General features: G+C 50.2%; 1 protein-coding gene across 1 annotated transcript in view; it reads right to left on the minus strand.

Annotated features, from left to right (window-relative positions):
- Nucleotides 1–1472: 1472 nt before the first annotated feature.
- The window catches only part of ANKRD33B (ankyrin repeat domain 33B), a 35551-nt gene continuing 16838 nt past the window's right edge, over nucleotides 1473–20185 (minus strand). The window contains exons 4-5 of the mRNA XM_029941287.1: nucleotides 16810–16950; nucleotides 1473–7854 (exon numbers count right to left, since the gene is read on the minus strand). Of these exons, the coding sequence (XP_029797147.1) occupies nucleotides 7004–7854; nucleotides 16810–16950 (992 nt within the window). The 3' untranslated portion in view covers nucleotides 1473–7003. The remainder of the gene's footprint in view (nucleotides 7855–16809; nucleotides 16951–20185) is intronic.

Raw genomic sequence — 20185 nt, forward strand, 5'->3', positions numbered from 1 at the left:
GGCTGAATATATATATATATATATATATATATATATATATATTTCTAGAAGGACGCCTAAGTAATTGGTCTGAGGAACCGCCCTGAGAGAGGGCAAGGCGCTTTTCATCTGAGACCCTTTCACAGCACTTTGTTCATTTTTTGTTTGTGCACTCCTTTTTTAGACATTAAAAGAAAATCAAATTAATTTTAGAGTTCTTTAAAAAGCTTTTCAAGGGGCGCCTGGGTGGCTCAGTTGGTTAAGCCTCCGACTTCGGCTCAGGTCAGATCTCACGTTCGTGGGTTCGAGCCCCGCGTCAGGCTCTGTGCTGACAGCTAGCTCAGAGCCTGGAGCCTGCTTCCAGTTCTTGTCTCCTTCTCTCTCTGCCCCTCCCCCTCTCATGCTCTCTCTCTGTATTAAAAATAAATAAAACATTAAAAAAAATTTAAAAAAAAAAGCTTTTCAAGGACATGCTTTAAATAAAGAAACCAAAGAACATTTCTATCGTATCGGCTAGGTAAAAGGATACACGTAAAGAGAAAACCTGGGGGCCCCTGGGGGGTCAGTCAATTAAGCATCTCACTCTTGATTTCAGCTCAGGTCATGATCTTGAAGTTCATGGGATCAAGCCCTGCATCAGGCTCTGCACTGATAGTGCGGAGCCTGCTTGAGATTCTCTCTTTCTCTCTCTCTCTCTCTCTCTCTCTCTCTGCCCCTCCCTCGCTCATGCTCCCTCCCTCTCAGAATAAATAAACTTTTTGTTTTGACACATGTATGTAAATACGGGGAAATAGACGTAAGGATGCCCACCTTCCCGTGGGCGGACTACAGCGAGACTATTTTAACTTAGGTAAAAATATTCTTGGATAAATCATTAATTTAAAAGTCTTACCCTTGAAAAAAGTAAAAGTAAAGCGTGTAAAGTAAAAGCGTGTCAGAAAAAGAAAGTGCATTCTACAATAGCCAAATCATGGAAAGAGCCTAAATGTCTATCACCTGAGGAATGGATCAAGAAGATGTGGTATATATACACAATGGAGTACTACATGGCAATGAGAGGGAATGACATATGGCCATTTGTAGGAAAGTGGATGGACCTCGAGGGTGTCATGCTAAGCGAAATAAGTCAGGCAGAGAAGGACAGATACCATATGTTTGCACTCATAGGTCTAACAGGAGAGACTTGGCAGGGAACCATGGGGAGAGGAAGGGGGAAAGAGAGCGGAGAAGAGTGAGGGGCACAGATCAAGGGAGACTACTGAATACTGGAGACGAACCATGGACTGAAGGGGGAGGGAGGAAAGGGGTGATGGTCATGGTGGGGGGCACTTGTGGGGAGAAGCACTGGGTGTCATATGGAAACCAATCTGACAATAAACTATTAAATAAAAAAGAAAAGAAAAAGAAAGTGCACATCTATCCCGATCAAAATAAGTGTCCCGTTTAATTGTCCCATTTCTTACCCACTTCAGCCTATTCAAACATCACACCACTGTTGCCAGGGCTGTTTATTTCACAAGCGCTTTTTGCCACAACCCCCCATATTTTTACATTACTTTTTTCTATACTTTTTAAATATTAGATACAGAATTTGTTAGAAGGTAAAGGGAACAGACATTCTTTCTGCTGAATAATGTACATATTTAACTTAAAGACTATTAACGTTTTGGATTCAAGGATTTGAAGCTGCTGGGAGTCACATGTATTCGTAGGTCTGAAAATAGCCCTGAGGTCTACATAGGAAAATCTCTTATAAACCGTAACAAAACTCACCTTCAAAATAAAAGCCCATGAAATGTACACGATGCCACCCATGGTCAACATTCTTACAATAGCCATTTTCAGAAATGACAATGAAAAGAACTTTACATTCAGAAAACAGCTCACACCAAGATGACAGAACTTGACATCTGGTACCTTGTGCAGAAGTCTGTTCAATTCTCAGACTATGATAAAGTGGCCATTATTAAAAACACGCATCCTCAGGCACCCAAAACACGACAAGGCAGGACAATGATTTGGATGAAGAGAGTATTCCAAGGAAACCTTTTCCTGTTCAACGGACCAGGGGTGTAGCACTCAAATTCCTGAGGATGCCCTCACAGGGTCGGAGGGCTGCTGGTAACATTTCCAGGTTTACGGCTTTTTTTTTTTTTTTTGGTTTTCATCCAGTTCTCCACAATTTTGCAGTTCCAAACCAGCTTCTAGAACTTTCTGCTCAAGAGCTGGTGTTTAAAGTGCTTCAATGCAAGCTCCCAAAACAGTATATGGTGTCAGGTCAACACAGGTCACTACTCTGCCTGGAGTGATCAGGTTCATTTCTGTTTCTCTCCTACATCTCTCTAAAAACAACATCAAGGAGTAATACTATGATGAATCCATGAATGCCTCTCAAAACCCAAACTGTGTTAGCTTTGATTAGAGTACTTCATGCTTGGGATTTGGGGAAATCCTAGGGCTTGCTCACGAAGATGTGGATCCTATGGGCTAACCTGGCACCAAACTCAAAGAAATTCAGTCCCCACCCGGTGGCCACAGCTGAAAGCCCGCTGGAGCTCCCAGAGTCCTCTCTGGCTTTTGCTTCTCAGTGCAGAGGACACACATCAGAGGCAGAGAGATGTCCCCGACGCGGCTACCAAACCTTGTCCCATATGACGCGCCTGGCCCAACACCATGCTTTGAGAAGATCTGGGTTACGACACGCCAGCTCTGCTCCATGTCCCACTGGATGACGTGTTTCCAGCAGCCCTTGGACCGTCCAACCCTCCTGAACCCACAGGTGTGATGCAGGTTACACCTGGTCCATGGCAGCGGGCACCTCTGCGAGCACAGGACCTGCTCTACCGCTGGTTCACTTAAGTGTGTGCATGTGCATGTGCGCTCACACCCCGTCACACGCCGCGTGCTCCGGCTTGGGCCTGCAGCCGAGGGCCAATGGGGCACTACAGGAACAGTGCCTTCACAGAAGTCTTGTTTCGGGCTGGGTGACAGGGCAGAAATTGTGCCAACGGCCCCGGCATTCAACTGAGTCACTAGTTACATCAATTCAGGTAGTGGTGGGTTTTGTGTTTTGTGTTTTCGTTTGTTTGTTTCCTAAAAAACAACCTCCAGAGGAATTTCTTTAGCCACTTATCTTCAATGTTAATGAAGAAACAGGTGAATTCGAGGGCACAGAAATGGGCCGCTGACTCAAGAGTTACACAGACGAAAGAAACATTTTCTAGACGCATCGAGGTGTAAAGCAGAGAAAACGGCAATCGGCGCTTTAGGAAGAACGGTTTGGTCATAAGGTCCCTCGTGGGTAAGAGCACCCCCACGGTGATGCTTATTTCCTGGATTCCAGGTCTCTTCAGACACGTGACCTCACCGTTCTGCAGGGGCCGGTGTGATGGTGCCCCTGCCTTCCCCTCCCTTCCCTGCAGGAGGGGGTCCCCCAGGCCGCTGGCCAGGCTTGAGCAGGAATCTGCAGGGGCGGCTGGGGCAAGACGAACACCTGACCTCCATCGGAGCTCCTTCCGCCGAGCAAACGGGTCAATCAGGAAGAGACGGTAGTGTGGACAAGGGGGGAAGGCAGCGCTCCTGCCAGAGGCTCAGGGGACAAATCATGCCCGCTTCTGGGTCCTGACTCATTAATGTAATGCCCAGGGAGGCCTTTCTTCCTAACTTGGTACCCCTGGCTCTTCCCGACGGGTGGCAGGTTTGGCGCCCGTCAGGACGAGGGTCTGGCCCCACCTCGTGGGATTCCATTTCACACAGCGACTCCTGGTCTCTGTGCCCCGACGCTGGACCCCGGAGACCCGCTCACCACTGACAGCCTGGGAGGAAGTGGGCAGAGGCATCGGAGTGGCCTGTGTACGTGCGAGCCCCGTGTCCCAGCTGACCTCACGCATCTCTGTCCTCTGCAGAAGGAGCCTGGTGTCTCGGGAGGATGTGAGACTGAGACAGGAACTGGCCACGATTTCCCACCTTCACGTTCCCGAGGTGACGGTGCCACTGTCGGGAGCCTGTTGGGAGGGGCTTCCGAGTGAGGAAGGTCCCTAATGTCATGGGCCGTGTCTCTACTGTGGCTAAAGACACAAGAGCTTATGCCTCTTAACGCTGAGATCATTCCAGATCAACTTCTCCCAGCTCTCCAGCTTTTCCCTCCACTGTCCCAGCGGCGAGCTGGGGGCCGGGCTGACGGTGGCACAGGGAGTCACATGAGCCAGGACAAGAAACTGTCATTCCCACAGCTCACACGCCGATCACAGACGGGAAGGAGCTAGTTCTCGAGGTAAAAGTGACGGATGGCCCATCTCTGTGACCTCAGCCACCGCTGCTGACATACAGGCTGAGTTCGTTTTAAATACAAGGGTTCACATCCACAAGAGGTAACTGAGAGGGGCCGAGGTGACCTCACATCTAGCCCAAAGCCATTTCAGCTGCCAAAGTCCCGGGTCTCCAACAACCAGAAAATCTCAACGGAGGGCAATGCCAGGCATCTCCCTGCAAAACAGCAGCACTGATTGTCTTAGAAATATCTTCTGTCTAGTGTAATCGTAATTCACTCAAACACTAAAAAGTATTAAAATATACTTCATCTTTTCCTCTATTTTTATATATAAATCCCTGAGAAGGTACCTGTCAACGTGAAATTCACTATTTACAGTTAAAAAGCATCAGGGGTCCGAGCAGACCAGGGTCCTCCCTGCTCCGCACAGTGGGTGGTGCTGCCATCGTCAGTCAGGAGAGCAAACTAGGTCTCCTGCCCTTGAAAGGGCCGAGGGGGCCCTTTACAGGTGTTAGGCCATCTGCAAAAGGACTGGGAAAATGTGTGCCTCCTTGACTGGGTAGAAGTCACTACACGATCGTTCAACAGGAACGCCTCACTGCCTCTCACAAGCACTTTGCTTTTCTGCCCTTTTTAGACCTCAGAGTGGTCGTGCCGGTGGGGGGTGGGGGGTGGAATCAGGGCATTTAGCCAAAACTGGAGAAGAAAACAGGCAAAGGAAGAAAAGGCAAGCAAGGAAGAGAGAAGGCAAAGGGGATGGCAGGGAATGACTGTGGGGACCAAGCTCAGGGGACATGTGGAGAGCAGGAGGAGGTCACTACCCATCAGTGCCCCTGCCCCTGCCCCCGACGGACAGCAGAAGCAAGGTGACTAAGTGTGACCCTCAGCTAGAAAATGCAGCCAGCCATTCAAAGCAATGAAAACACATGAACATGAAAATGATCTCGAAGAATGCCAGACTGGACTGTCAGGGAGCCTGGGGGTGTTTCTGTTCACCTTGGGGACCAGCCCCCATCTCATCCAAGGGGTGGCCAATCCTGACACACACACACTAGGAGCCACCTAGTGTCAGTGATGCTGAAAGAAAGCTGCATTATCACCACACCATGCCCCGTCAGTCTGGTGCTGCCCAACAGACTGTTGGTTGAGGTTTTTGGAAAGGTGAGTCTGAGACCCCAGACTGCACAACGCCCGATGGTGCCGAGTGGGAGGGGCTGGGAAGAGGCCAGCGCCATCCCTGCCTCCGTCACGAGAGAGGTGCGCATCATGACACAGCCAGGCGGCACCGTCTGACATGTGAATCCAGGGTCGGTCTCTCCTATCTTAAATCTATGGCTTCCAAGCAGGATAATTTTTAAGTAAAGTGCCGTCAGTAGTGCGTATGTGGTAGATGCTCTGCAACCCAGATGGCCAGAGATTCATTAGAATTTCTCAGTGCTTCGGAGAGAAAAAGTATGGATGGAAACTCCCACTGAGAGCTCCGAGCCCAGGGCAAATCACATACAGGCTCTGCCGAAGTCCCCATATCTTGGAAATTCTACAAAGTCAGCATGAGAATGGACTGAACATCACAGGCAGTCATCAAAGGAGAAATAAAAGTAATTCCACACCAGGGAATCTTTGGAATGGCGTCTGGAGGAGGCAGCGGCCCAGTCCACGCCAGGAGAATTTGTCTAAAAAAAGTTTAATATTTAGTTCTAATCCCTGTTCCCCTCGCACCCCCCCCTTCATTTTCAGGGGTTTGGATCATTCTGGTGCCTCATTCTTTTGCACCTTTTTTAATTTTAAGGATATCTGAATTCAACTGATCTAAGAGCACATAGGACTTAATTTTGTATTTCTAGTAAAAATGTATTACATTTGCCCCCGTTTTATGAATAGGTTTTTCTCACATCTATTTTTGGATATGTTAAAGGCTTTGCACTCGGTTTATCTAAAGTCCCTTGCTTAAAATGTTTAGTTCTAGCAATAAAAGCATGCTTCTCTACGCACGGTTTCATACTTTGACAACAGATTTTCCTTCGTTATTACGACAGTATGAATGAGAGAGCTTTAAAAGTAAGACACAAGGAACTGATTCCCCTGTCTCACGTCATCATTTTGCTGTGAAAGTAAATGCCTCCATCAAATAGAAACAAACATTTGGCATCACTTCATCAAGAACCAATAAGAAAGCATCGCTGAATCGAATCAAGAAGAACTTACAATGGGCATGCACACCTACAAGGAGAAGGAAAGGCAAAGACTGAAACAAACAGCAAGGAAAGGGGAGGCCTCCACAGATTCTGTAGGAAACCATAGAGATATCACAAATAATTATTGCTAGAAACAGTATTTTAAACAAAAGGTCTTCTGGCAAATGTATTCATACCATCTTAAATACAAAGAGCAGTAAATTGCAAATTTGCTCATGATTAACATACAAAATTATTCAGAAAAGGCCCTTTGATAAATTGGTCTTAAAAATTTCTCAAGTGAGGTTCTAAAGGTAGGCTTTTTGGCAAACTGCCCACTAGGCGTATTGATTGCTAATTGGTTTTAGGCTAATTTTCTTGGTGGGGGGGGGCAATTCACTCCAGGGTGCTGCCTGAATAAATACAGAGGGCGTTTCTGGATTCCCATCTGCAGGGGATGTTGCCGGAATGCGCAGAGCTGAGGAAGGGCCGAGGGCAGGAGGAGGCGCATCCTTCCCTGCGCGGAGCCCCGCCGCCTCCTCCCCCTACGCACACACGCTGCCTCCAGGCAGCCGACCCCTCACGTCCTTTTCCTCCAGGATGGCGCCCGCCTTTCCTTCTGCGCAGCGGCCACCCGCTGCTTCTCGGCCTCTTCCGCCTTCCTCTTTTCCTCCTTGGCCTCCTTGTACCTCCACTTGGGCAGCTGCAGGTGGGCGCTGTCCTTGGTGCTGCCCTTGGAGGGCGCGCGCTCAGGATGGAAGGTGGGCGCAGGCGCCTTGCTGACGCGCACCCTGGGGATGACCACGCCGGGCCGCACGCTCGTCCTCCTCAGCAGCTGCAGGGGCAGGAGGCTGGTCCTCCGCGGGGCACCTGGCAGCTGCGGGGCACCTGGCAGCTGCGGAGACTGGAGGCTGGCTCTTGGAGGCCCCTCTCTGGAGACCCCCGCGGCCTGGAGGGTGCGTGACTGCTGCTCAGCGCCCTCTACCTGATCAGTATCCTGGGCGGGCAGGTCCGGGTTCCCCTGAGCTGCCAGGATCTCCTGCACCGCTAGCCGCCTTTTGCCCACACAGGGAGGGTTCTCGGGGCACACGGTCTGGCAGACGATGGCCACGGCGGGGCTGTAGAGGCTCGTGGTCATCCTGACCATATGGTCCAGGACGCCCCCATCCTCCAGGCCCTGGCGTGAGCGGGAGGTCAGCACAGACCGCACAAACTCGGTGAGCCTCTGCAAGCAGTTTTTGGAGCCCGCAGGCTTCAGAACCGCCTCCGGGGGGAGCGGCAGCTCTGGCTTGTACTTTTCCCCAAACTGCTCAGGGCTGGGTCGCTCCAGCAGCCTCTGGATGAGGCGGACAGCCTCCAACCGGCCGGTGTAAGCAGCCCACTCCTGCGAGGACATTCCACGGTGGGGGTCCCTGGCATGGACATCTGCCCCTGAAAAAAACAAACACAAATGGTAATGGGAGAATGCTTCCCGTCCAATGGCAGAAAAATGAAAGACAGTGAAATGGATCAAAGACAAAACTTCCACAGCCTCGTAAGAGACATGGAGCTGTGCACCTGCACCTGACCATGAACTACGTACTGTGTATCCTATTGTAACACAACCCACCTTTAAGTGCTCCTAGTTTAATGGCTTTCCTTTCCTAAATAAAACCACCTGAACTCAGCATCTAAATCAACATTTTTTAAATGTTTAATTTTGAGAGAGAAAGACACACACACACACACACACACACACACACACACACAAAATACATGTGGGGGAAAGGGAGAGAGAGAGAGGGAGGCACAGAATTCAAAGCAGGCTCCAGGCTCTGAGCCATCAGCACAGAGGCTGACATGGGGCTTGAACCCCTGAATCACCAGATCATGACCTGAGCTGAAGTCTGACGCTTAACCAACAGATGCCCCTAAATCATGGAACTTTTAAATTAATTTTTAGATTTCATGGTTTTCCAGCAATGGAGAGATGACTAGACAGACTTGTGAACACTTCAATGATGTCACTAGAATGTTCTAGAACACTAAAAGGAATAATCACTTGCAAAGCATTTGGTGTCCCATTTACTTATGATCTCACATTTTCCTCGCAGATCTCCTGTGTGGACCGTGAGGGCCCCCATTGTGCAGGAAACGTGTGGCCCTTCACTTCTTGTACTGAGTGGTGAGTTGGTCCTGGGTCTATCATCTTCACCAGACTGTGGGCTTCTCCAGGACACAGCCCACATCCTACTCATTTTGGTTTCCTCTGACACATATATCATCCTGGCTGGTGGGAGGCATGCATTTCAAAAAGGTTTGCTACAGAAGGGATGGGAGTCAAAGTGGCCAAGAGGCCTGCCTGAGGCATCGAAGTTGCTGACAGAGAAGGTCTCAGCTGCTTGTACTTCCTGTCACCCAGCAGGGAGGGTCACTTCCTCTATGTCCTCTATGACACTCAGTGGTCTGGGTCACCGCGGCCAGACTCTAATACCCCAGGGATTTAAACAAACACTAATCTACCACAATCGGTTGTCTGAGTAAAGGAGATTACCCTCAATAACGTGGGTGGGCACCATCCAATAGTTGAAAGCCTTAAGAACAAAAGCTAAAGATTTCTGGGGAAAAAGGAATTCAGCCTCAAGATTGCAGCATTCGCTTCTGCCCAAGTTTCTAGCCTGGTGACCTGCCTTGTCGCAGATTCTGGGCTTAACCGACCCCCAAGGTCCTGTGAGCTAATTCTTTAAAATAAATCTCTTACTAGGTATCTCCTATTGGTTCTGTGTTTCTGAAGAATCCTGACTCCTGTGTCCTCAGTCTCCCTTTTACTAGTCACTTCCTTAATAAATCTCCCCCATCCCACCCACTGCCCCCTCCTAAGATTGCAAATTTGAACTTCAGCTCGACTTGATGAGATGTTCATAAATTTCAGCGCAGTTGTATAAGAGAAATTAGTAAGGAATTGCTGTTCAATTAATCTTGGTCCAATCTCAGCCCCATACACAGTTAAAAATCATGCAGAATTTCAGGTCCCATTAGTCATACTTTGACTGGCAAAGCTATGTGGAGAACTAGGGCAATTATCTAGTCTGTGAGCTCTCCAGGGACAGGGACCGGCAGCGACGGCTGCATCTACCCCGCACGCAGACCCGGGTGTCTGACATGCGGCACTGGCTCAGTATACACTGAACGGGGGGCGGGGGCGGGGGGCGATTCAGCAGCGTCCCTGGCCCGGCACCCCTCCAGTGGGCCCCTGGCGCCAGGAGGCCCGCTTACCTGAGCCTGCCTCATAATGTGCTTCATTCTGTGGCACATTAAAAAATAGACGTATTTGAAGAGTGATAATTATTTGAAACTGGAAATCAGGATGGAACTCATTAGCTAGAGTACAATTTATAAACTGACGGCCATGAAAAGGGGGCAGTAAAAATGTCATCGCATAAAACAGATGACACATTAAACCTTAATTAATTGCATGTCACCTAAAAAGGAACAAACTGCAAAATTAAAATTTTAACGAACACTGTCTGAGACATTTTTCAAAAGCTAACGGAACACCGAAGGCACCGCTATCTGAAGGGCAGCTCCCTGCTTCCTGCTTTCATTCCTTTTCAAAACGATCTTGGGAGGGGCGCCCTGGGGGGGCTTAGTTGGCTCGGTGTTTTGACTCTCGATTTTGGCTCAGGTCATGATCTCAGGGTTCCTGGGTTCGAGCTCCCTATTGGGCTCTGGCACTGACAGCATGGAGCCTGCTTGGGATTCCCTCTCTCCCTCCCTCTCTGCCCCTCCCCCACTCTCAAAATAAATCAACATTAAAAAAAAAAGAACTTCAAAATGATCTTGGAAACTACACACATTTAAAGAACAAAGGCCACTCTGATGGGAATGTAGCCTCAGGACTTGAGTCATGGACAAATCTGGGATTCACTTCCTTCAGAAGAGCAATATTAATAGCCTAGACCGCGTGATTAAGTCATGGGAGGCCAGCACTGATGATCAACATTCTATACGTAAACCTTTCAGAGACTAGAGGTGAATGCATCTCCTACCCCTTGAACCGCGGGCAGCCTTGCCCACCACCCAATTCGGTCTCACCCAGGGCTCCAGCCATGCAGACAAAAGCTGGGCCCTTACCCATGTGTCCGTTTGCTGCCACACTGAGTGCTGTGAGTTGTCTACACCAAATCCTCCATTTACCTAAAGCCGCCACATACTCCGTTCTGGGCAATGCATCATGATTGGTGTAAACCTGGGTTTTGCCACGTCAGAACTCCTGCCATTTGGGGCCCGATCATTTTTGTGGTGGGGGCTGTCCTGTGCATTGTTAAGACTTTTAACAGCACCCCGAGGCTCTACCCAGCAGAGGCAAGTAGCATTTACAGTTGTGACAACCAGAACTTTCCCCAGACATTAGCAAATGTTCCCTGGGGGGCACCAGTGACCCCCAGTTGAGCAAAGTGGTCTAACCCAGTGAGTGCAATCCTGTTCCCCTTTTCCTGAGCCTCTCTTACAAGGCTCAGCGAGCCCCAAAGAGAAGCCTCTTGCACCCTGATGAAAGTGACAACCATGGGTGAGGCGGCTTCCTGTCTGAAGCACAGATCTGAAGCCTAGAGTCCTGGTGACTGTGATGCAATGTGAGGCGACCAGCCACCATGTGGGGGAGAGGGGTGCTGAGTGAGGAAGGATGGGAGGTGCTGGGCTGAGGGGGTTGCTGAGTGAGGAGACAGGAGATGCTGGGGGAAGGAGGGTGCTGAGGGGAGGGGAGGAGAGGTCCTGGGGGAGGGGTGCTGTGTGGGAAGGGAGGGGGCACCAGGTGGGGAGGGTGGAAGGTGCTGGCAGAATGGGGGTGCTGGGTGGGCAGGGGTGCTGGGTGCACAGAAAAGCGAACCCAGTTCTGGGATGTCCTCATGGAGCCCAGGGCCAGCTGTGCACAGCTAGTACCTGTGACTTCTGGGGACGGGAGCAAAACGGACGCTGTCTGCGCTCCGCCCCTGTCAAGTCAGCACGTCAGTTACCGGAAGCAGAGAGCATCCCAAACAGGTGCCAAAGGAGAAAACAAGCCACCTTCCGGCGTTCATTCTCAGACACTCTTCCCCCAGGGGTCACGGCCAGGTACATGGGCCTGGCAGTAGGCAGGCAGGGCCACGGGCACGTCACTTCCTTTCCGGTTTCTCTTACCTACCCTTCGAAGCCCATCTCTGCTCCCCCAGCAAGAGGCCTGTCTGCAGTTCCTGCAGCCTTCCTCCCGGGCCACCCCAGCTTGCAGCCTGGGTCCTTGGGGATGATCAACAGCGTGGATCAGGACACAGGGTCTCAGGGAAGAGCCCTGATTTGGGGGGTGGGGGATGGAACACCTCTTTCCAGCCTGCCCCGCCCCTGAAGGCATTTCTGAGATATTTCGTACTTGGTCCCTCAGGGGGTCTTGGCAGGGCTGGCTCCCTTCTCTGTCCTTCACCCAGCTTCCTCATCTTCCAGAAAACTAGTTCTCCCCAAGTCCTGTCCCTTTTGCACCAAGCTAAGTGCCCAAGCTAAGTCATGGAACACCTAGTTTTTAGCCCTTTCTCTGCATCCTAATTTGAAACCATGCCAGCCTAGCAAATTCTCAGGTCACGGGGAGATTTCTGTTTTCCTTATAAACAATAAAGAAACCTCTGAAGTGATATCGTGTGCCCCTCTGTGCCCCTCGCCCCTCGTTAAGCACCTCCCACACCTTCCTGGACGGCTACCCTTTGCCAGGGATCACGGGAAGGGTGAAGGATTTTGTTTGCCTGTTTCCGCTTCCCAAATGCCAAATGCCACAACACTTCAGGTACAAAAGCCAGCCTCCTAAACAAGTCTAGAGCCTGCCTACCTCCACCGAGTTCTGCTTCTCTTCAGAGAAAGTCACCTCCTCATTACAGCTTCTTGGGGCCACGTATTTAAATAGACCTGTCACTCTGGGGCATTAATATTCCACTGAATTAACAAGAATCCACAGCCCCGCTTGGGATTCTTATCAGCAGAGCTGACGCTATTCCTTGGGAAGCCGAAAACCAAAGAGCCAATAAATCAGCTTTTCGGAACCTGGTTACCTTTTTATTAAAGTCCAAACTTTTGCTCATTCCAACGTTGTTTCGTTCTGCCTGACGAGGTAAGAGGTGACGTGTGCCTGTATGTTATAAACTACTGGAAGATCTAAACAGTATCGGGGGGCATCCAATTCAATGATCCATCGTTTCTAAAAGCAAATGCTTCCTACTGAATATAATGGAATTGCAACTGGGGAATTCACATCAGGTGCAGAAGAAAGCTTGCACTTGGAACAAGGCGGATGAGATCTGCATTTCTACCATTTCTACCCATCAGCGTGTAATGCTGTGCCTTTTGCTTCTGAAATGGTCACGTGGTGACCGCTGGTTAGCCCGCAGGCGACCCTCCACAGCTGCACCAAACCCGCTGAAGAAACACTCATGCAGTAATATTTTTAAAGGCTTTCTTAATACTGATCTGTTAAATGGAAAGAAGACTTAAAAATACTTGTGCAAATTTTTCAGGCATCCCAACAAGTTTCCTCATGGTTGACCATCACACCCAGGGCAGAGCCTGATGCAGGGCTCAAACCTGCAAATAGTGAGATTAGGACCCGAGCTGAAGCCAAGACTCAAACGCTCAACTGACTGAGCCGCCCGGGTGCCCCTCGCAGTATTTTTCTTTGAAAACACATATGTGGGGCGCCTCGGTGGCTCAGTCAGCTTCACCTCAGGTCATGATCTCATGGTCGTGGGTCCAAGCCCCACGTCGGGCTCTGTGCTGACAGGTAACTCAAAGCTTGGAGCCTGCTTCAGACTCTGTGTCGCCCTCTCTCTCTCTCTCACCCTCCCCTGCTCTCAAAAATAAATAAAAATTTTAAATTTAACAAGTATTTATAAAAATTTTTTTAAATAAATAAATAAAACACATACACACGTGTACTGTAAAATGTGCTACATTTTCCTGGGAAAAAGAAGTGTGAGCTACCTCAGACGTCATAGTAGAAAATTAAAATCTTTGAGAAGTTAAACACCAAAACCTTAGAGGGCATTTCAGAAACTCCTCCAAAAAGCTGTCAGACTTCTCTTTTAAGAACGATTACAGAACAAGCTGGAAGGAGGAAGGCATAGAAGAAGGAAAAGGGAAAAGATTCTCTTCTTTTTTTTTCCTATCCTTTCCCATTTAAATTACTGACACCAGTGTTTCTCAACAGGAGGCCACTTTCCTGGCCCAGGGGGCCTTTAGGAATGTCTGAGACATTTTGGGTGGGCTGGGAGGTGCTAGCATCACCTAGTGGGGAGAGGCCCGGGCAGGTGCTCAATATCCTGCAATTCCCAGGACGGCCCCCACCACAAATGGTCCCCCATTCAGCACCGAATGTCGACAGGAACAAGATTCAGAAGCCGTGATCCACGTGTGTGTTACCCTCGGCCGAGAAGTTTACGTAGTTCATCACGGGGATGTTTTTCAAGAGGGAAGAAATACACCACTGCTTTTCATTCATGTAACAAATAATTACTGAGCACATCAATTCACAAATAACAATAATAATAACAACCACCATTGACCAAAGGCTTTCTCCACGCCAGACATGCGCCCAAGGGCTTTCCACGGGGGAGTTCATTCAGTCCCCATTACAACTTCCAACAGCAGCTATGGGCATTCACCTCACCTCCCAGAAGGGGAAACTGAGGCCCAGGGCTTTAGAGGCAATAAATGAAGGGACTGGAATTAAAAGGCAGGGGTCCAGGCTTCCAAGTTAGTTCTGTTTACCGTTCTGCTCCGGCAAGGGACCGTTCAGGGGTGGGTGCACCCATCTGGACTGTGCGAGGCTCTGATGTGCAGGGCCCAGGAGGAGGGTGCAGGGGAGGGAGAAGAGTGCACAGAACCTAACGCCCAAGTCATTATCCATAACCGAGGCCCTGGAAGCACTGCCTGAAGCAGGCCCATCCGTCAAGAGGCCCCAGAGGCGTTTCTGCAATCCTGTAAATGCTTAGCAAGCGCCTGGAAACTTCCAGCAGACCCAGAAAACAGGCAGAATGACAGCCAACACCTGAGCATTTCCCAGAGTGATGGGAAGGCAGCTGACCTGAGAACAAAAGGGCTTGTGAAGCAGATTAATTCATCAGGAAAAATGAAGTGATGTGATTAACACCATAAATGCTTGGGTAAAAGGAAGTTACTAAAAGCCTGCACTCAATTATAACTAAGCTCCAGAAGCAGTAAGAGCAGACGAAGCTTCCCCCAAATCCAAGGGCATCACAAACTCCGCCTAATTAGGAGGAAGCGTCTCTTTGTCGCTGTTAGACAGGCAAGGCCTAGACTCTTCTGAAACTGATACATCTCGCCTTTCAAAAATGAAACTGTCGGCATCAAAAGCACAATCAACGGGATTAATTCTAAGATCTTTTTTATTTCCATGAAAGTATTCGTCTCCGAAGCCTGTCATCGCTTACGGGATTTGTTTTTCCTCCAGTATCTCCTAAACACTCAGGCTAGAGCGGGAGGGAAAACAGTCCAAGGCAAACTGTGACTCTATAACCTCAGCCCAATCATGGGGAAAGTGACAGATGGGCTGAGGATATGATAGGGCGGGGCCAGTGTGGAGCCAGTCAGGTCATGAGCAAGGAGGTAAGACTGAGACACTGTCACCGACCACAGGGCACTGGGGACACGTGGCAGTTACGTGTGGGACCCTGGATGGGATCCGGCAACAGAAAGGGGGCAGTAAGGAAAGAACAGGTGGGATCCGAATAAAGTCTGGAGTTTAGCTAACAGTCACCTACCAGGTTAGCCCCTCAGTAGGACATTAGCATCAGGAAACAAGTGAGCACCGTGTGGGACTCTGGACCATCCCCGTCACTCTCTATGCATCTAAATTATCCCCAAATAAAACTTTCCTTTAGAAAAAAAAAAAAAAAAAGGAAGGGTGCCTGGATGGCTCAGTCCATTAAGCATCTGACTTGATTTCGGCTCAGGTCATGATCTCATGGTTTGTGAGTTCGAGCCCTGCATCGGGCTCTGCGCTGACAGTACAGAGCCTGCTTGGGATTCTCTTTCCCTCTCGCTCTGCCCCTCCCTGCTCTCTCTTTCTCAAAATAAATAAAATGAACATTAAAAAAAAAAAGAAGCAAAATATCTAAATGGAACCACAAGTCGAGGCTGATGCCCAGAAGGACGCTGTGGCCGCCCACAGAGAACTACCGTCGGAGGCTAGATGCCACCTCTCCAGACCCCATGGGGACAAGCATGAAGCCAGCCGAGAACAAAGATAGAATAGGAAAAAGCAGGGAAACAAAATCACCGTGGCAGCAGCGTCTCGCACTGGGTGAGGGGGAGTGTGCCCATCACACACATTCTCCCACCTGATTCTCGAAATAACCCAGCGAGGCTGTGTTAAAGACGGCCACTGCATTCTAGAGGGAGGACAGGAGCCGGAGCCTGGCTGTGCGGACTCCGCTCAGCAGTTGGTTAACTCCGCACCGTCCTCCGGGTTTACAGAGCAGGGTCCCGGCTCATCCCGGGGGACAGGAAGGAAGTCATGACTCTGGTTCACAGGTGGGGAACTGGAGGCTCAGAGAAGGAAGTGCTTCCTCCAAGACGGCCAGGTCCTAAAGGGCAAGCTGGAGGAGGGGTGGGGGGCTGTTGATCCAAAGCTACAGCCTGAGAACTCCCCACTCTGGAAGGGAAACTGATGCCGACATCACCATGTGATTCTGACCACCAGCAAGTGGGGGTCCAGGATGGCTGCTGGGCCCACCCTGCCGTCCCTGTGCCCATCCTCCATGGGACAGGCTTGCCCCCCGGAAGCCCCCATCCCTGCGCCCACCCTCAAGGGGACAGACTTGGCACTCTGAGCCCAGGCCAGAACACACACTTCTAAAGAACAAATATGGGCAGGGAGAAGCTAAGGGAGAAGGAAGAGCTCATCAGGGAGCAGGGACAGGTCTCCTGCGGGGTGACCAGTGCTGTGACCTCCTGCCCCACCCTGAGGGGTGTGCGTTCCTTTTTTGGTTGTTTCAGCTCAGAGGGCGACGGTCACACCTCTCAGAGAAACTATTCTCTGCTACATCCATCTGCTGGGCTCAGTCTCTATGGAACCGAGTCCACTGGATACGTATTCGTTTTTTATATTTAAGTTTATTTATTTATTTTGAGAGAGATTACAGCTGGGGGTGGCAGAGAAAGAGGGAGAGAGAGCAACCTCCGTGCTGTCAGCACAGAGCCTGACACGGGGCTTAAACTCATAAACCGTGAGATCAGGACCTGAGCGGAAACAAAGAGTTGGACACTCAACCGGCTGAGCCGCCCAGGTGCCCCGTCAATACATACTGCTCAAAGAGCGAAACCAGCACGTCCTGAGACCCCCGGGACCACACAGGACAGGTGGACACCTACCTGCCAGCATCAGGGCTCGGATGCATTCCGTCCGACCCTGCATGGCGGCTTTCATCAGGGCCGTGAACCCAAACACGTTCCTCCTTTCAAGGTCAAGACCAGGAAAATAGTTCAACAAGTAGTTGGTGATGATGGCGTGCCCTGCAAAGAGAGTTAGACACGTTCACTGACCATATTCCGAAAGGAGCATGCGCGCAAGTGAAGTATTCCTGGAGAGAGAAGGTCCATGGTCGACCTCCAGGGCCAGCCTACCGGCGGGGGATAGGGTAGGGGGTGGCTGTGAGACACAAGACATAATTCTCGTGAAGTCCGGTAGACAGGAGCACACGAGGTGCTGGTCTCGCGTTCATTTTGGTTCCCTTTGGCTCACCCCCTTGCGGGCTCAGCTGTCAAGCTGGGAAGGAGGGAGCGTGGGCCGACAGCGAACAGGGGTGGAACCTGAGCTGAACTAGCCTCCAGCGACACTGGCTGGTCAGGGGGAAGGTTCCGGACGCTGGCGGCTCCCAGCAGGAGATGCTAAGGCAAACAGATGCAGAACTAAAAATGAACCTCAGAGCCATTTCTCAGTGCCACCTAAGAGAAGGTCACCCTCACAGCCATAAGATAGGCCCGTTTGTGCTGTCACTCTCTGTTACCAACCAGACGTGTCTGTCTGTCTGTCTGTCTGTCTGTCTCTCTCTCTCTCTCTCTCTCTCTCTCTCTCTCTCTCTCTCACACACACACACACACACACACACACACACACACAGGCAGACAGGGAACTAGGGAATATTGCTACCCAGACCCAGCCACAACCTAAGCTGGTAAAAACACTCATTTCAGAATACAGATTTTCTGTCCCCCCGACCACCCAAAAAAGAATATAGATTCTCCCCTTTACCACCTTGCACTTCCAAACAGGACCAAATTTTCTCTTTTCCAAAGGGTTCTTAAAAAGCCCGCAAGTTCCCGGATCAGGGTCAATAAGGAGAGTGTCACATTTCCCCTTTTCACCTCCTTGTACCTCACCCCACATCCTTGCTTACGCCTCCAGATGGTGTTCATTAAATGGTGTTTAGGGCTGATGAAGTATCAACCTTGAATATACTTCCCAAAATGCCACAATTAAGGAAACCTTTTTTTCTAAAACACTATCCTAATCTGGATGACTGATTTGAGCAGCTGTCCCAACTCTGCAACTTAGCACGCACTGCCAGTCCTCCCCTGTTCCCTCTCCCCGAGTCCCCACCACACCTTATAAAATTGGGATCAAAGAAATCTCACTGCAGGATTGTTAATCTAAGGATTTAAAAACACTGATTTTAATACTGTTTTACTAGTTTGGGCCTTTAAAGTAGGTAGGCCTGTGGGTTTTATTCTGTAGTCACGGGTGGTCATGAAACCATTAATGTATGTTTTTATTGTGTTATCAACCAAATTGCATCTGAAAGAAAACACCTAATTTCATGAGTAAGCTCTCAGATCTGTTACTATTAAAAGGGCCAGGAGCAAATGCCTTTTTTTGTTGAACATGTCTATAGAGTTGACAGTTAATGCTGAAATTTGTCAAACAGCCCTTCCAAAATTTTACTTGTGAAATAATACAAAAAAATAAATTGATCTACTTAATTTCTATTGAAAAAAAATTTTAAAAAATAAGGAGAGTGTCATATAAAAAGCATTATTCCCAGGATTCTCCAGGCTCACCCCCAGAAAACCAAACTGCAGTGGGGGGAGTTCCTCAAACACAAATGCCAGGGCCACATAAAGAGGTGCTCAGGTCAAATGAACACGCCGCCCGATGCCCAGCAGCAGTACTGAAGTCCTAGTGGGAAATCACACGCCACGTTCCTCCACGTCAGTCACCCAGAGCAAGGTCCCAAGCTTGGCGCTAGTGGCATTCGGGGCCAGGTTATTCTTGCTGTAGGACTGTCCTGTGCATTGTAGGATGGTCAGCAGCATCCCTGGCCTCCACCCTCTAGATGCCAACAGCATCCACATCACTCCTCCTGCCCAGGTGTGACAACCAAAACTGTGTCCAGCCAGTGCCAAGTACCCCGTGTTGGATAAATCGCCCCTGTATAGAACTCTTGCCCTAGGGGCTCAGACTTCCCAGTTTCAGGATGAAATGTACCAAGGTGGGAGATGGCTTTCTCTCTGACTCCCCTGCGTCCTGGCCCCTGGACCCCTGGACCCTTGCCCTGCACTCCCGGACCCTTCCCCTGCACCCCAGACCCTTCCCCTGCACCCCAGCCCCTGCACTCCCAAACCCTTCCCCTGCACCCCAGACCTTTCCCCTGCACCCCAGCCCCTACACTCCTGGACCCTTCCCCTGCACCCCGCCCCTGCACTCCTGGATCCTTCCCCTGCACCCCAGCCCCTGGACGCCCAGACCCTTCCCCTTCACCTCAGGCCTCTGCTGCCCTGTATACTGTGAGCCAGCTGCGGCAGGACACCCATTCCTGGGCCCCCGCAGACGTGCTGGGCGCCCATTCTCCGTCCTCACACACCGAGGATCCAACTCCCTGAAACCCCCCCATTCTTTCCAATGCACACGTGTTCCCAGGGATCCCTCCCCATCAGGCTCCCAGACACTCCAGTGCCCTGTGTCGTTAACTGGGCATCACCCCCTCCCCCCAGGGAGGCCCCTGCACCACGGAGATGCAAGACCTGTGAGGCCCCTTCCCCTGGCTGACTCTAAGGCAGTCACTGCATGAGATCTAGGATGGGGGAGAGAGGGGGAGGCCTCATGGCTGCCCGCTCTCAACAAAAATTGGGGTGTGGATCCTTCTAGAAGCATTGTTGTCTGCTTACCACGAACCTCAGCCCATCTCCTGAATTCATGGCAAACTTAAAAGGTGAACCATGAAGCTGTCTGCGAGAGGAACACGACTCCCAGCCTGCCCTTGCCCGGAACGGGCCAGAAACAAGTGGGTGCCACACACTAGCCCAGTGACTCATGGTTTCCGACCAGCTCGTGCTCTGACTCATTTACTCATCGTGCCCTGAGTTGTCATCAAAGGTGCCGGGGAGGGGACGATGCCAGCTGCCAGGTGCCCAGAGCAGCTTAATTGCTCTAAACTGTCAGGGACAGGAGGGTTCTTTGATCTCAGTCAGGTCTGTCACCCAGCTGAACGCTTTACAGCACCTGTCACTTGGATTTAGCCAGGGTTGAAGTGAAACGAACTGCAATTCACTTAGAGCCATTTCTTCTAAAACGTGAAAGCGTGTCTGTCGTGATTTGCAGCAGGATGTCCTTTGCATCAATATATCCTAAACATTTTGAACAGACAGGAGAAGAAAATTTGAAAATCCACACTGCAAACAGCCCATTATACAGAACTGTTCTGCTTCTTATGTTGAGCTCAGAAAAATCAACATGTGGCCAACTGCTCCT

The sequence above is a fragment of the Suricata suricatta genome, chromosome 6, assembly GCF_006229205.1.
Source record: "Suricata suricatta isolate VVHF042 chromosome 6, meerkat_22Aug2017_6uvM2_HiC, whole genome shotgun sequence".
NCBI classification, from domain to species: domain Eukaryota; kingdom Metazoa; phylum Chordata; class Mammalia; order Carnivora; family Herpestidae; genus Suricata; species Suricata suricatta.